General features: G+C 36.2%; 1 protein-coding gene across 2 annotated transcripts in view; it reads left to right on the forward strand.

The window, feature by feature from the left end:
* The first annotated feature begins 11,128 nt into the window (after positions 1–11,128).
* The window catches only part of NEIL3 (nei like DNA glycosylase 3), a 65,422-nt gene continuing 60,822 nt past the window's right edge, over positions 11,129–15,728 (forward strand). For both annotated transcript variants that reach the window (XM_031941578.1, XM_031941579.1), the window contains exon 1: positions 11,129–11,708. In XM_031941578.1, the coding sequence (XP_031797438.1) occupies positions 11,550–11,708 (159 nt within the window). In that variant the 5' untranslated portion in view covers positions 11,129–11,549. The remainder of the gene's footprint in view (positions 11,709–15,728) is intronic.

The raw sequence follows: 15,728 nt of genomic DNA on the forward strand, positions 1-15,728 counted from the left end.
AAAAATAGATGAGGGAAAACATATTTTAAAATTGTTATCAGAGAGATGGTAATTCCTCTTCTGCTCCCCTTCCCTTCTCTCCTCCCCTCATTCCTTTCTTCACCAGGAGGGACTCCAGCTACCTAGGGCAGGAATGAATTTATTATGATTACAATTTAATCAACACATCTTTTAATTTCTTTCTGTTTTAGTGGTATCTTTTCTTTTAAGATGAAAGTTATTTACAGATATAATCCTCCAACAAAGAGGATTTCCCTCCAACAAAGAAAAAAACAAGTAAAATCAACCCACGCCATCTAAGCGTTACATTTGCATTTCCAGCTCTTAGCACAGTATATAATAAGTTGTTGTTTGTCATTCTGGAAGAGGACCAGGGGATCAGGGAAGTGATACCATGACATGCAAGTGAATTGGATTTAAGTGAGGCAGGGCTGTGCAGGGTCACTTGCCTCACTTTCCCCTCCAGAATCATTTGATCCAGTGGCCAGATATAGATCAAGATGATTGGATATGGCCCTGGATGCAAGATCTTCAACAGGTCTCAGTTTACTGAGGCTGTGACTATTGTGATTAAGGGTAGGTTGCAAATGAGGCAAAGAATCTCCTCTTTCACCTGATCAAAAAAAAAAATCTTAATAAATAAATGATTGAACGAATCTGGGAGTGATAGAGACCTCAGGATTTCTGGTCAAGCAGAAATGATTGCTATTTAAATTCAATCTGAGTCAATCAGGACCAAACAATGAGCAAATTGGGTTTGGCCTAGGACCTGTTCATGGCCAATTAGAATCAAATTGATTTTGGTTTAAGACCTGGTCTTTAAGAAAGAAATCTAGCAAGGAAATTCCAAGATATGTTGGAAGGTTTCAGAGGTGCAAAAGAGAAAAAAATTCTTTGAAGAGCATCTGTAGGTAAGGGTAGGATGCCCCATGTGGACAGGGGGAGGAATGTGTATAATAATAAGTACATATTGACTAACTTATCTGACAGATTATAAGATTTCAGATCTTAATCACCTACCTCTTCAACAAAAGAAAGTTCTGTGGAAAGGATATTAACCTAAAGAATTTCAGATCTGATGAAAAGGATTTTAAACTGAAATTGGAAGATTTGAGGAAGGAAAAAACTGTCCACAGTAATAGAGAAATTAGGAAGAGAGAAAATCATGTGGGAAAAGATAATGAGCCCAGTTTTGAATAAGTGGAATTTAAAAGATATATAGGATATACAGTTTAAGATGTCCATTATGCAGTTGGAGGTACAAGATTAGAAATTATGAGAAAGAATAAGTGAGGGAAAATAGATTTGTCATCAAAGAGATGGTAATTAAATTCATATTAGTGCATAAAAGACAGCTAGGTGACAGAGTGAATAGAGTTCAAAGTGTGGAATCAGGAAGACTTCTTGAATTCAAATCTGACCACTACACACCTGTCAGATTGGCTAAAATGACAGGAAATGATAATGAAGGGGATGTGGAAAAACTGGGATACTAATACATTGTTGGTGGAACTGTGAATGGATCCAGCCATTCTGGAGAGCAATTTGGAACTATGCTCAAAAAGTCATCAAACTGTGCATATCCTTTGACCCAGCAGTGTTACTACTGGGCTTATATCCCAAAGAGGTCTTAAAGGAGGGAAAGGAACCCACATGTGCAAAAATGTTTGTGGCAGCCTTCTTTGTAGTGGCAAGGAACTGGAAACTGAGTGGATGCCCATCAATTGGAAAATGACTGAATAAGTTATGGTATATGAATGTTATGGAATATTATTGTTCTGTAAGAAATGACCAGCAGATAATTTCAGAGAAGCCTGGAGAGACTTACATGAACTGATGTTAAGTGAAATGAGCAGGACCAGGAGATCATTATGCACAGCAACAAGAAGACTATATGACGATCAGTTCTGATGGACGTGGCTCTCTTCAACAATGAGAGGATTCAAACCAGTTTCACTTGTGCAGTGATGAAGAGAGTCATCTACACTCAGAGAAAGAACCATGGGAACAGAGTGTGGAACACAACATAGCATTCTCACTCTCTCTGTTGTTATTTGCTTACATTTTTTTTTCTTTTTCTTCCTTCTTAATCTGATTTTTCTTGTGCAGTAAGATAACTGTATAAATGTGTATACATATATTGGATTTAGCATGTATTTTAAAATATTTAACATGTATTGGACTACCTGCTGGCTAAGGGAGGGAGTGAGGGGAAAGGGGAAAAATTTGGAACAAAAGGTTTTGCAAGGATCAATGTTGGAAAAATTACCCACGCATATGTTTTGTAAATAAAAAGCTTTAATTAAAAAGAAAAGTTCTAATCTGCTGTCAGATATTTCCTAACTTTGTGTTCTTGGACAAGTCACTGAATCCTCATTGCCTCAGTTTCCTCATTTGTAAAATGAGCTGGAGAAGGAAATGGCAAACCATACCAATATCTTTATCATGAAAACCCATATGAGGTCACAAAGAGTTGGACATGACTGAATATGAGTTTTTTATTGTTAGTATTTGAATTAAAACTTCTTAATATCTTTATGTTTGAATATGGACAAGAGGTATAGGTTTTTATCTGTCACATTGCATTTTATTGCCTTCTTTTAAGAAAGTAGACCATTTAAAGTGTTTCAGTTAAAGGAAGAAGTTTCTTTTTATTTACATAACTGCCTTGAACATGTGAGTGAATGAGACTGATTGGATGAAGTATTTCTCAGTGTTGAGTCACATGATCCCTGATTCCAGAACTGGGACCTTGGGGAGGTCATTTACTTTCTGGAGGAATGAACTTTGAACTTGGCTCTAGTCTTTTGCTTTTAAACCCTGGACAAGCGGGAAGCAGGTCATGTTCCAGGAGCACATGGTGGGAGTTGGGATGGCTCCCAGGGGTATGTCTGGGTCTCTCCCTGCAGGGATTAAATAAATGTTTTCTCTTTGTACCTGATGATGTCTCTGATTAGTTAATTGGATTGGGAAGGGGGTCTTGCATCTGACCGGTCCCAAACTTGAGTAAATATTGAGGTTCTGTATTGTAACCCCTAAGTTGGTCATGTTTCAGTTCTTTGCCCAGTTTGCTTTGTATTTAGTTTACATTTATGCATTGCTGTTACGTTTGTTCAAGGAAAAAAAAAAGTATTTTGAAGTTTACATTTTATTTATAAAGGTTAAAACAGTATTTATTTTGTAATTATGATTTGGATTGGGGAAGGGGGGCTACATTATAAACACTTATTGTAAGAAACTGGAGAACTTTACCTAAAGCAATACCTTGCCAAAGATATAAGAAGAGCCTCTTTGATGTGGACATGACAACAAAAGTTCATGAGATCAGGAAAAGAGATAATATTGAAGGACAAGAAAAGAGGACCCAAAAAAGGACCATAATACAGAGAGAAATTCTGTGTGTGTCCTCTAAGCTGCATTGGGAAACAGAAAACCTAGAAAGTCCAAAGGTTGTTTGAAGCAACACTGGTTCAAAGAATAAGAACTATATGTTTGACCCCAGTCAAGTCACTTAACCTTCAGTGCCTCAGTACTGTCCATGGTTATTCAAGTTAATAGTCCCTCCTGACCAGATACATCTCCATGAGACTTTGGAAGGTAATGGGAACCACACCCTCATGATCCAACACCATATCTTTAAGGCATATCCTTTTAATGCTATTGTTGAGTAAGCTGATTTGTTAACTCTATGGGATAACAAGCAGGGATACATGAAGCTGACTTGTACTGACTCCCAAGAGCTGATTGTTAAAATTTCAGAGTGAGCATTTACACCTCAGAAATTGGAAAAAAGACTACAAATCAGGGCTTGATTTATTGTTTTATTGACTGTCTAGACTTAAGAGAGTGATGGAGAAAATGTTAACAAGACAGATGAAGTTTTAAAGTGTGTCACACATTTTTTTTTTCTTCCTTCTCAGAGAATCAGTTGTTAAACTTTTATCATCATTGTACTCCTGTCTACAAGTGTCTCATTTTGTTCCAATTCTGTGCCCAAACCACTGAACTGGGCTGAGTAAGAACAGCCCTAAAAATGAAGATATCTATAAAATCCTACACTTACAGTTCAAACTGTAAATATAAGAAGCAATAGTTCATGACAAAGACTGGGGATGTTAGTGGATTTCAAGTTTAATATCTATCAATTGTGTGACACTTCAACCAAAAAAACCTTTATGTCAATTTGACTATGCAAGCATATAAAATTCAATTCAAGGAAGGCAGATTATATTCTGGCTATACTCTGTTCAAGAGTTTTGTGTTCAGTTCTGGCCACATTTTACAAAAGACATTGACAGTGACGCACAATCACAGGACAGTCAAAGGATCTTTAACTGATGACACATTAAGATTTGTTGAAGGAGCTGGAAATATTATCCTCAACAAGAGAAGAAAGGGAAACAATATTTGAATTTAAATATTTGAAAAGTTCAGAATGTTGATGAAGGTTTCATATTATTGTGCTTACCATCCAGAAGGAAGAACTAAGAATAACAAATAAAAGTTAATACAAGACAGCAATTTGGCTCCATCTAAGGTTGTTAAACCTGTGGTCTCTGCACTTGGTCTAAAAAAACCACCACACAACTATTTTGGTAATCACATTTCAATATAATGACTTTCTTTTATAATCCTATGTATTTAAAAATGTTATTCTGAGAAGGGGTCCATAGGCCTTACAAAACTGCTCAAGGGATCTCTGTGACAAAAAAAAAAAAAAAAAAAAAAAAGGTTAAGAAAACATTCTTTTCCCAAAATAGAATGACCTAATTTGTGTTGTTGAGTTAACCTTCCCTGGAGTTCCTTAAGGAAAGACTGAATGACTGCTTGTTCCATGTATTGTCATACCCATGCCTGTGTAGAAATATCCTTTGTTTTAGATGCTCTTGAAATTCTCTCAAAACCTAAATCTGTTTTTAACAGACATATTGTTAGTTCAAATGTTTTAGTTCCTTGCATTAGGCCATAATAGAATTACAAATGAGTACTTTCCTTTTGGTTTTCCATGTAGGATAAATCAGTCAAAAGAAGTCAGATATATAAGGGTCTTTCAGCAAAGAACTCTGGCTCTATAATAGATTGCACACATGATGTTCAAGCAATCTGATAGAGGAAAGATTACTAAGTCTTGGTGTGGGAATACTAAATTCAAATCTAGCTTCAGACATGAATTAGCTATATTATCCTAGTTAAGTCAAATGCTTTATATACTCTCTGAACTTTACTTTCCTCATTTGTATAATAGTGATTATATCTGCAGAGTGACTTAGTTGTTTTAAGTATTAAATAAATAAGAAAATGCTTAAGCACTTGGCAAATCTTAAAGTCCTATAGGAATGTCAGTTATTATTACTGTTGTAATTAGTATTTTTTATTATTATTGTATTATTTATCACTAATAGTATTCTTGGTCCTTCCACCACAACCATATTCCTAACAGTGCCATGTATATTTGTCTATTCTTAACTCTTCTGTGAAGCTATAAGGCTTCTTTTTTTTTTTTATTGTGGTAAATTGCAATAAACTCTTGATTTTTGCCATATTAACTTCTAAAAATGCAATGTTACTGCTTTGAATCCAATTTTCTTTCATGAAAAAAGTACTTGATTATTCTGCTGAAATTATCCCCTCTTGAAGTTTCAGAGACTATATTGCCTTCTCATTTTTCACCAAGTTGTTTAAGATATGCAGAATTTAATAGTTTTCAGTCTATAAATTCAGAAATTGGGATATTTAAAGGCCTCCCTAGTCTTAGCCTTGCATATACTAATCACAAAGATTATGAAATGTGCCTAAGGAGGAGATGTTTAATATTCATTTTCCTTCTAAATCTAAGACTGTTCCTTGGATTGTACACTGTACTTTTTGCAAACCCTTTGGCAAAATTAGGCCTGTATAATTAACTAACGGTGTGGAATTTGTGGTGCATTGCGATTATTACCCTTTAGAAAAACCCTATTCCAGTATTTCATCATGATAGAAGTGACCCAGGATTTTCAGAGGTTATGCCAGCAGAGCACAACTTCTGGCCTTTTCTCAGGCTTCATGTACTTGACTTCTGTCACAGTTTCACACCTCCTTCTTGAGCACATTTCTGGGTGCTTCTCCTACCTCTCTGACCACTTTTTAAAATGTCATTTCCTGGATTATCATCCATTTCCTAACTTCTTAGTGTGGGTATTCGCCAAGGTTTTGTTCTAGATTCTCTTCTCTTTTTAGGTTCTCCTCTCTGTATAAAAACTCAAGTCTATATACAGGCCTTACCTCTCTCTTAAACTTCCCACATCCCCATCAACTGAATGCTGGATGTCTCCTCTTAATGTTCCTGAGTATGTCAAACTCAAAATGTCAAAACAAAGCTCATTTTACCCATCTAAGCTTTGGGGATATATTTTCCATCTACAAGTTCCTGGGAAACATTATTTCATAAATTTATGAAAACATCCTGTCTTTCCTATAAAACAGAAATTTGAGTTCATTATTTATTATCAATTTTTATTTATTAATTTCCTCGTTTGTAAAATGGAAACCATAAGTAAACTTATCTCCTAGGGTTGTTATGAGGAAAAATGAGTTAACACAGGGAAAGAGTTTTGTAAACCTTAAACCACTACATAAATATTGGTTTTGTTATTACTATTATTGTAATTGCTAGTGTTATCATATTGCTAAAGACTAATCCTATTCCTTTAGGAGGAATGTGGAAAGTACCCAAGAGGAAAATTTGGGTATTTTAGGATTTGTTCTTTTTTTCTGAAATAAACAGTGAAGGAATATGCAGAAAAGCATAAAAACAGGATACTTGTTTCCTTTCCTAAATCATGATTTTGTTGGGGGCTTTCCTACTTTATTTTATTGTTTATTTTTGCCTAATGCAAATAATAAAGTCCTTGAAGGTGAATACCATGTCTATTTACATATCTTGAACAGAACCATTTTTTGAATTTTTAAATGCAAGTTTATTTTTTTTCAGTGAAAATATGCCTTTTCTCATTGAGGAAGATTCCCCTTTCCCCCATAGAAACATGTATAATTAGACAAAACAAATTTTCTCCTTGGCCATATGGATGTGTGTGTGTATATGTTTGTGAACGTGTATGTGTGGAAAGAGAGATCTATATAGATCTATATATGTATATAACATATATAGACCTTTCTACACACACACATACATGCACATACACACATGTGTGTGAATATATATTTCTCTATATATACACATACATTCCATATCTTATATATCAAGATGACATATATTTGAAATATGCACATATTATATATATATATATATATATATATATATATATATATATATACCTATTCCATTTCTCTTAATTGCTAAATCTGATGAGTTTTTCTCAGTCTTCATCCTTCTTGACCTTTCTGTAGCATTTGATTTGTTGATCTCTCTCCGCTCCTAAATTCTTATTCATTTTTCACTGGTTTGCTGAAAACAATGTAAGTATGTCTCCTATGGAAGGAAATGTGTGTGTGTGTGTGTGTGTGTGTGTGTGTGTGTGTGTGTACACATGGGGGAATTTCCTTTATCCCTCCAAAATTGCAAATGGAATTTTTAAGCTATTTAAAATTTTTCCAAATGAAAAATTTCAGTGGGTCCTGAAGTAATTTTTGAAAAAAATTATAAATACGCAATTCTTTTCAATTAGTGTACAATGATAATTGATTGACCTAAGAGAAGAGGGACATTTATTAGTCAAATTTCAACAAAACCTTTTGCATAAGTGGTGAATGGGACTGAAAAATTATTATAATGATTATCATATTATTATCATGAACTATAGCAATGAGCCACCAATTTTTGTGAAGGATATTTTTAAACTGTAATAATGATTAAAACCAATTATTAAACTACATTGAACCTAGAACTAGACTTTCTAATCTCTATATCACAGTGTTAAACTAAGACTTTCAAAAATTAAAACTTGATCACATTGTTTTACAAAAAGGTTTGTGTCATTAATGAACAAAATATTTTATTTCCTCTTTAACTGAAACTTTTAAATTTCTATTTTATGTAAACTGTATTCCATACTTATTAGTAGAGTAACATGTATATAAATTCTAAATAATTAAATATGTTAATATCTGTGTTTGAAAATTTTTGATGATGGGTATATAGTTTAAATAGCTAACCACTCACAGTTAAACATTTTAAAAATTCCTTACAGTATAAAGTATAGAATACATAGTTAGGAAAAACTAGAAATAAATCTCCTCTCTAATACTAGCTGCATAATAATACAAAAGCCACTTAGTCTTTTTGAAGTTAAGGTTTCTCATTTATAAAAAAGGGAACCAAAATAACATAAGATCTCCTCACAGGATTATTGAAAGATTCAACTAAGATATGTATACAAAATATTTCCCCAATTTTAAATTGCCATATAAATATCAATTATTACTTTCATCATTATTATTCATTGTAATAGTTTTGAATTGATGGCTTTAGTTTCTTGCTAATTCTCTGAGGTTTTCTAAGTATATCCTCATTATACCAGCAAATCGGGATAATTTTCCTGTCCTTTTTTGGTGTGTATTCCTTTAATTTCACTCTTCTATTTTGTTAGAGCTAATGTTTTTTTGGATGATGCTAATAGGGGACAGAAGGGCATCTTTATCTTATCCCTATTTGTCCTGGGATTTTGCTATGGATTGATTGTTTTTTGTTCTATATGGAAAATGGAAGTGACAGTATGAAACCTCAATGGTGACAATTCCTTGCCTTAAATCCAGAAAAGAGCACAGATTAGCAGTACACAGTGAAGATAGTTTTACTTATAAAACAAAGGCAGTTTTGTACTTCAGGTCTCCACACTTTCTATAATCTTGTTAGATTATACTGAGAGTCTAGAGGTATTCTTCTTTTCCTCTTGGTGGAGCCCTTGTGACTTGTGAATTTCCACAATTATGTGGAACAAAAATAAACAACTTGAGAGGTTCCTACCTTTGAGATTTACTTCCAAATACAAAAGTGTCTGTTACAGAACATTTTATTATATGTTGGATAGTCTGATGCTTAAAAGTTTCTCTTAATGTGAAGAAGTGGGAAGCAGTTTAACTAATACAATGCAAAACACCTGCACATAATGCCCACTAATGACAGTTTCCTAGATCCAAAGCTCAAATTGTGGGGAGTTGAGTGTGGATAAATGCCATTTCCCCTTGTTAAATTGATTCAGTTAATTTATGTGAGAGAGCAAAAATTAAGAAATCTTCCCCATGTGATAAGTTTGTCATCCCTTTTGGGAACCTGCCCACAGCCCATATAAGGAGAAGAGTACCATTTCATCACCTGTAGCAGATTAAAACCTAGGATAGTACATGAAGACATTAGAGGTTTGTTGTTTGTTTTGTTTTGAAATCTTGCTAAGTTGTATGATTCGATACTCACTTTCCCATTAAATCTCAGGTAACTTAAGATCCTGTCCTGTTGTTACTTTTAATTTTTTAAAAAATTGTTAAAAATATATGGGGATGAAAAATAAATATTGAATATTTTGATATTCATTTGATTTTTTTATTCAACGACCATTGTATTTGACACTGATGCATTAATAGTGCTTTAAAATTCTGATTTGATGCAATCCAACCAAATTTAAGAACTGTAATTTGCCAGTTATTCCTTTGTGATAAAAAAGGCAAATAGAAATTCCAAGTTACAGTTGTAGCTTGAAGTACATTCTGTGGATCTATTGGGATGTTGAATATTTCCTAGAGAAAAAAAATTATTATTCTATCAATTTTATTGCCACAGCAGTTCTCACATTTCTTCCTCTTTATTTCACAAGAACACCAGTATCTCCTTATCTCTTGCCCAGACTACTAGTACCCTAATTGTACTTTTTGCTTCCAGTCTCTCCAATTTCCAATCCATTCTTCACCTACATGCCAAAATAATATTCCTGAGACATAGTACTGACCACCTCCTCCTACTCAAAAATGTTTAGTGATTCTATTATTTATCGCCTCTAGGATAAAATGCAGTCTTATCATTCTGGTACTTAAGGCCTTCTACAATTTAGTTCCAAACTATCTTTTCTGTCTTATTCCACATTCCTTGGTCTTCATGTAGGAGTTATGTCATTTAAAAAAAAATTTATCCCCAAGGCCCAACACAGTGCTGGGATGTAATAGATACTTAGTAAATACTTGTTGATGGAGTTTGCCATTTAGCCAAAAGGGATTACTATTTTTCCAGTTTTCTCAGATTATAGTTTTCCAGATTCCTCATTCCTTCTTCCACCTATATATAAAGTATACACATGCTTTGAAAGGATGTTTCTCATTTGTGTTTTTCTGAATCTGTATCTTTCATTCAGGCTCAATGCACATTCCAGTTTATCTAATTTTCTTATTGTTTGTGTCTCCCTCTTTAGATTGCCTTATGTGGAATTCCTCATATGTCTTAAGGCAGTTTTAAGTTATTAAAGCTGTATTCTTTTTATAGCTGTACTTAGCATTTACTCACAGAGTTGTGGTGAGGTCCTATTGAAAAAATGTCTACAAAGAATTTTGCAGGCCTTGTTTATATAAAAGTTTAGCTATTATAAGCATAATTATAACATATAATTATGTTTTCGTTACTCCTTTGGGAGTATTGCATTTCAGGATCAGAAAACCTGGCTTGGCAGCCTGATTGGTTTTTAATACCCATGGGGTCTTGGGCAGGTTAGTTGATTTCTGGGGGACATGGATTTCTGGGTCCTCAAACTACAGCCCCTGGGCCAGATGCAGCAGTTGAGGACATTTATCCCCCTCACCCAGGGTTATGAAGTTTCTTTATTTAAAGGCCCACAAAACAAAGTTTTTGTTTTTATTATAGTCCGGCCCTCCAACAGTCTGGGGGACAGTGAACTAGCCCCCTATTTAAAAAGTTTGAGGACCCCTAAATGGAATGGTCTCAATTCAAGGGAATTGAGGCTTAAAGTCATTTGCCTAGTTACATAGATAGCAAGCTGGTGAGGGGAACCTCAAGTTCCCCAGTTTATCGTTGTTTGTACATAATTATCTCTAGGAGATTGTGAGGGCTTTTCTGGGCATTTCCGCAGTTTAGTGCATTATCTGGCCCATCTCAGGCACTGAATAAGTGTTTATTGATGGGCTGATAAAATTCCACCCAGAAGACCTCTCTAATCCCGACAATAATTCAGCGATTCTAAGGGCCTGGTGAAATCAGGAAGTAGAGATTGACACTGGAGCCGCACGAGCCGCCTATCCCAGCTCCTAGTAGACCGACAATCTAGCTCCCGTCCCCTTGCTCCCCTCTCCCTCCGGGCCAATAGACGGACTCCCCAAGGCGGGGATGGGTCGGGGCCTGAGTGGCCGAGCCAGCTGGTTGGGTGGAAGCCCCGTTTAGTCGGTCCTAAGCGGACTCCGGAGAGGAAGACCAGAGGTTGGGTTGGGCGGAGCTCAGCGCGCGGGAGATTTGACTAAGAGGCGCGGGGAGCTTCCTGGGCTGGGCACGGCTGTCCGGGCTGTTGCTTTTTGCTGGGACTGGCAACGCAGCCGGGGAGAAGCCAGTCGGGGCGATGGTGGAAGGGCCGGGATGCGCCCTGAATGCAGAGAAAATCCGGGCCCGGGTGCGCCCGGGACAGGCAGTGACCAGTGTAAGAGGAAGCGCGATACAGCCGCCCGGGCCCCCCAGGTCCCCAGCAGCTTTTCCGGGGACTTCTGCGTCCTCTCCCTGGGTAAGCTTATCCTGCTTCCTTGCGGCTGAAGAGGGAGAAATGTTATATGTAGGATTAGAAGAAACGTTTGAGCTCATCTAGGCTTGCCTTTCTCCCCCCCACACACTTTTTACTTTTTTTATTTTTTACAAATTAGAAAACTGAGGCCTGTAGAATAACTTGCCCAAGATCCCCCAGGTAGTAAATGACAGAATTTGAATCCCCTTTGGCTCGAAATCAAACATTCTTCCCATCCACCGCACCTACAGGTCTAAAAGAAGAAACTGGAAGTAAAGGACCACCCTGCCCTAAAGAGCCCTCTGGGACCTAGATTTTCCTGGGGTCTGAGTTAGAGGCTTCCTTCCTTGGTTCAGATCTCTCTGTGCTTGCAAAACATTGGTCCTCCTGGTGCACCCAGTTTCCAGAGGGGAACAAGCCTCAGCCTTGTTTGTTCCTAGGAAATTTAATCTCAAATTGACCTTTTTGTCTCTGTTCTAGTCTCTAGTGTCTTCCTTAGATGTATTTCCTGGGGCGAAAATGTGACAAGATGGGGAGGGCTTTGATTGCCGGAGGGGTGTCATCTAGTTCATCCCATTCATTTTACAGTTAGGAAAATGGAATCCACAGAATTTAAGTGATTTCCATAGTCAAACAGATTAAAAAAAAAAATCATGACCTGGATTTGAACTTAAGGCCTCATGCCAAAAACAGGGTTCTTTCCATTATACCAGGTGTTTCATTTAATAGATTATTAGAATAACAATAGACCTTAGACAGTATCTTCAAATTGCCTTTTGTTTATCTTGGTATATCTTTGTTTAAAATTATAAATGGCTTCTTCAACAATAGAATATGAGGCCAAAGATTGTTTCATTTTGTCTTAGAATCTTCTGCTGTTACAACCATAGCCCCAGTCCCACAGGAAAACTGGGTTTGAGAACTTAAAATGACCCAGCAATCCCAACCCCCTTTTTGCACTCCTTAAAAACTCTTGTCTCCTTCCCTCCTGCATAAAATTAGCAGCTTAAATCTTATGCAAGACTTCTGTCTCCCTGCCCCTGTCTTTGATATATCCCCTTAACAAACAGTTGCAAATATGTCAGATAAGAAGCAGGCTAACAAACCTGTTTGCTGGTTTCTTTCGATCCTAAAAAAGGCCTTATGTTCTTTTGTTTGACGCCACGAGCTTTGGATGCGAATCTTGTGTGGCCAAAGTTGACTTTAATAAATTCCCCAATTAAAAATTCTCTGTATGTTGGCTGATAAAATTCCACCCAGAAGACCTCTCATATCTCTAACAGTTCTGATGCATATTAGACATTTCATAAATACTTTTTTACTGAATGATCTAATGAGAACTGATGAATGATAGGGCCACAATTCCTACTCAAGATCTTATAGAATCATAGGGTAGAAGAATCTTTGAGATGATGAAAAAGCTGAGGTGAAGAGAAAGGAACTGACTTAGCCAAGATCACACAGCTAAGAAGTATGATGTAGTGTAAGGGACAGACCAGAAAACCAGCATCACATTGGAACTCGGTTTTCTCATTTATAACAAAAGCAGATTACAGGATGGTCTCTGAGGTTCCCCTTCAAGTTATAACTGTGATGCTATGACGTGGTCTTAGGAATAGGAAGTTATTTTTCTGCTCTTTTGCTCTTCTTTTAAGTTGATAGATATGCTTTGAAGCTTTTAACTATAATTTATTTCCCTTTTCTGCCTCTCTTAATGTTCCACAACTCTACAACTGATAGATATTTCACACCTAATATGTAACACTTCAAATGCATACCAGAGGCTTAGTTCAATTTTCCACTCATCACAGTTTTGCATTCTAATAAATATGTCTGGGGACTTCTACTTCCCTGAAGTGAAGTTAGTGGTTTATTTATTTATTTATTTATGTTTAATTTGCCTTAGCACAAGTATTACTTCTTGCTTTGTGATGCTCTTAGTATTCATTGGAGATGGGGGGCATTTCTCTAGTAAGAATTTAGAATCCATCCTCAAAAGATTCAGGTTAAACCATCCTGCACAAGAGCCCCCAGGAGATGTGGTTGTTGACTATTATTGGGTGGTTTTCACATTGTATTATACATTAATTCTGACTGCAAAACTTTTCTTTAGGTCCTCGAAGGGAAAAGAAAGTAGCTAATCATGAAACTAGCACATCTTCTTTCCCAAAAAACCACACCCCCTCCACAAATCTTAAAGAAATTCATTCAACAAATATTTATTGACTTCCAACAAGGTCTCTTATAGTAAGAGGAGTCCAGTCAGGAATTTCAAGAAATCTGTTCCCTGGCTTTCCTGACTTTAGTTCCCAGCTAAAATTCCACTTTCTATAGCAAACCTTTGTTAATCCCTTCCCAATGCTAAAGCTTTCCCTTTATTTACTCTTTCCAAATTATCCTTCCTGTCTATTAGTTATTTGTTTTTAGTCTGCATCTTATCTCCCTCTGTGACTCCTGGAAGAGGGAAGCTCTTTGGCAGTCTTTTGCCTCTTCTAGCACTTCTTGGTGCCTACAATATAAGAAGGTACTTAAACATTTGTTGACTAACTGATTAATCCAAAAGAAATGGAAAAGAACTGGAAGAATTGAAGTGACTTACCCAGTGATAGGGGTTCATGGATTTCAGAGCTAGAAGGGACTCAGAGATATCCCGGTTCAAACTGCTCATTTTACAGATGTGGAAACTGAGACCCAAAGGATTGAAATTATTTGCTGAAGGTCATATGGGAAACAAACAGCAGAGCCAAGATTGAAATTAGGTTTTCTGACCGTAAATCCAAATCAGAGAATGAAACCCATAAATGGTGGATCCAGGACTCTCAACTCAAGTCTTTTGACTATAATTTATTTTATATAGTTTATGTAGAATTTAAGGTTTACAAAGGACTTTGCAAATATTATTTCCTCTTGTCCTCTCAACAATCCAGGGAAGTAGATACTATTTTCCATTTTTACACATGAGGAAACTGAGGCAGGCAGAGTTTAAGTAACTTGCCTGGGGTCATGCAAGCTAGTAAATGCCTGAGGCTGGATTTGAACTCAGGTCTTCCTAATTCCAGGCTCAGCACTCAATCTATTGGCCACTATTATTTAATTCTTTTACCTTACAGGTTTTTTCCTGTGAGTGATCTGTGTACTTTTTTTTTCCTATCAAGATTCTGTTTTTGGTTTGGTCATAAGAACCTTGATTTAAATATAAGACCTTAGAAATCAACTTGCCCAACTTTCCTACTTTTATAGCTGAGGAAATTGAAATAACATAACAATCACAAAAAATATCTTAATTCATACTATGTTTTAGGTATAATGCCAAGCATGGAAGATGCAAAGAAAAAGGAAAAAATAGACTTTGCCCTCAAGGAATTTACATTCTATTGGAGAGTTAAAAGGAATGTTAAAATGAAGGGGGAAGGAAACTCTTCCCTTTAAGATTATCACTCTGCAACTGTGTTCCTTTTTGATCTGTGATCCCTTTGGAATCTCCCCCCAGATAATTTATCTTTGGGGGATGCTAGACCCTTTGATTCAATTATAAATCCTGGTCAAAAAGCACCCCTTTGAAGTGTTATTAATTCCAATAGGAGATCTGGCTAGATACCGATAAGCATCCAGGCTTGGGAACCTTGGCTTTCTGAAGCCTCAAGACTCCTTTTAAAAGGGCAGTTTCTTAGCTCACTCTTTGCAGAATGTCCAAAGTAGCTTACTCAGCTGCTAGGACCTTGCCCACTGAGAAGGCATTCTCTTCTCAGTGTCAGTCTCCATTTCCCTAATATGACTTTGCTACTAAAGAAGTCAGTCTCTTAGCAGAACTGGCTTCCTGTCCAACAATAAACTTTTCATTTTTGCCAATTAATAATTCAGGGTTTCATGAATTCTTTCTTGAAGAATCTTTGTGCTGACCATAAGGGGATTTTAATAGCTCTCTGACTGCCATTAACCTCATCAAAAAGACTAAAAGATAGGAAGGAGCCATATTTGGAAGGGCTTTAAATGCTAAATGGAGCTTATATTTGAGACTAGAAG

This window comes from Sarcophilus harrisii, chromosome 6, assembly GCF_902635505.1.
Source record: "Sarcophilus harrisii chromosome 6, mSarHar1.11, whole genome shotgun sequence".
In the NCBI taxonomy this organism is placed as follows: Eukaryota; Metazoa; Chordata; class Mammalia; order Dasyuromorphia; family Dasyuridae; genus Sarcophilus; species Sarcophilus harrisii.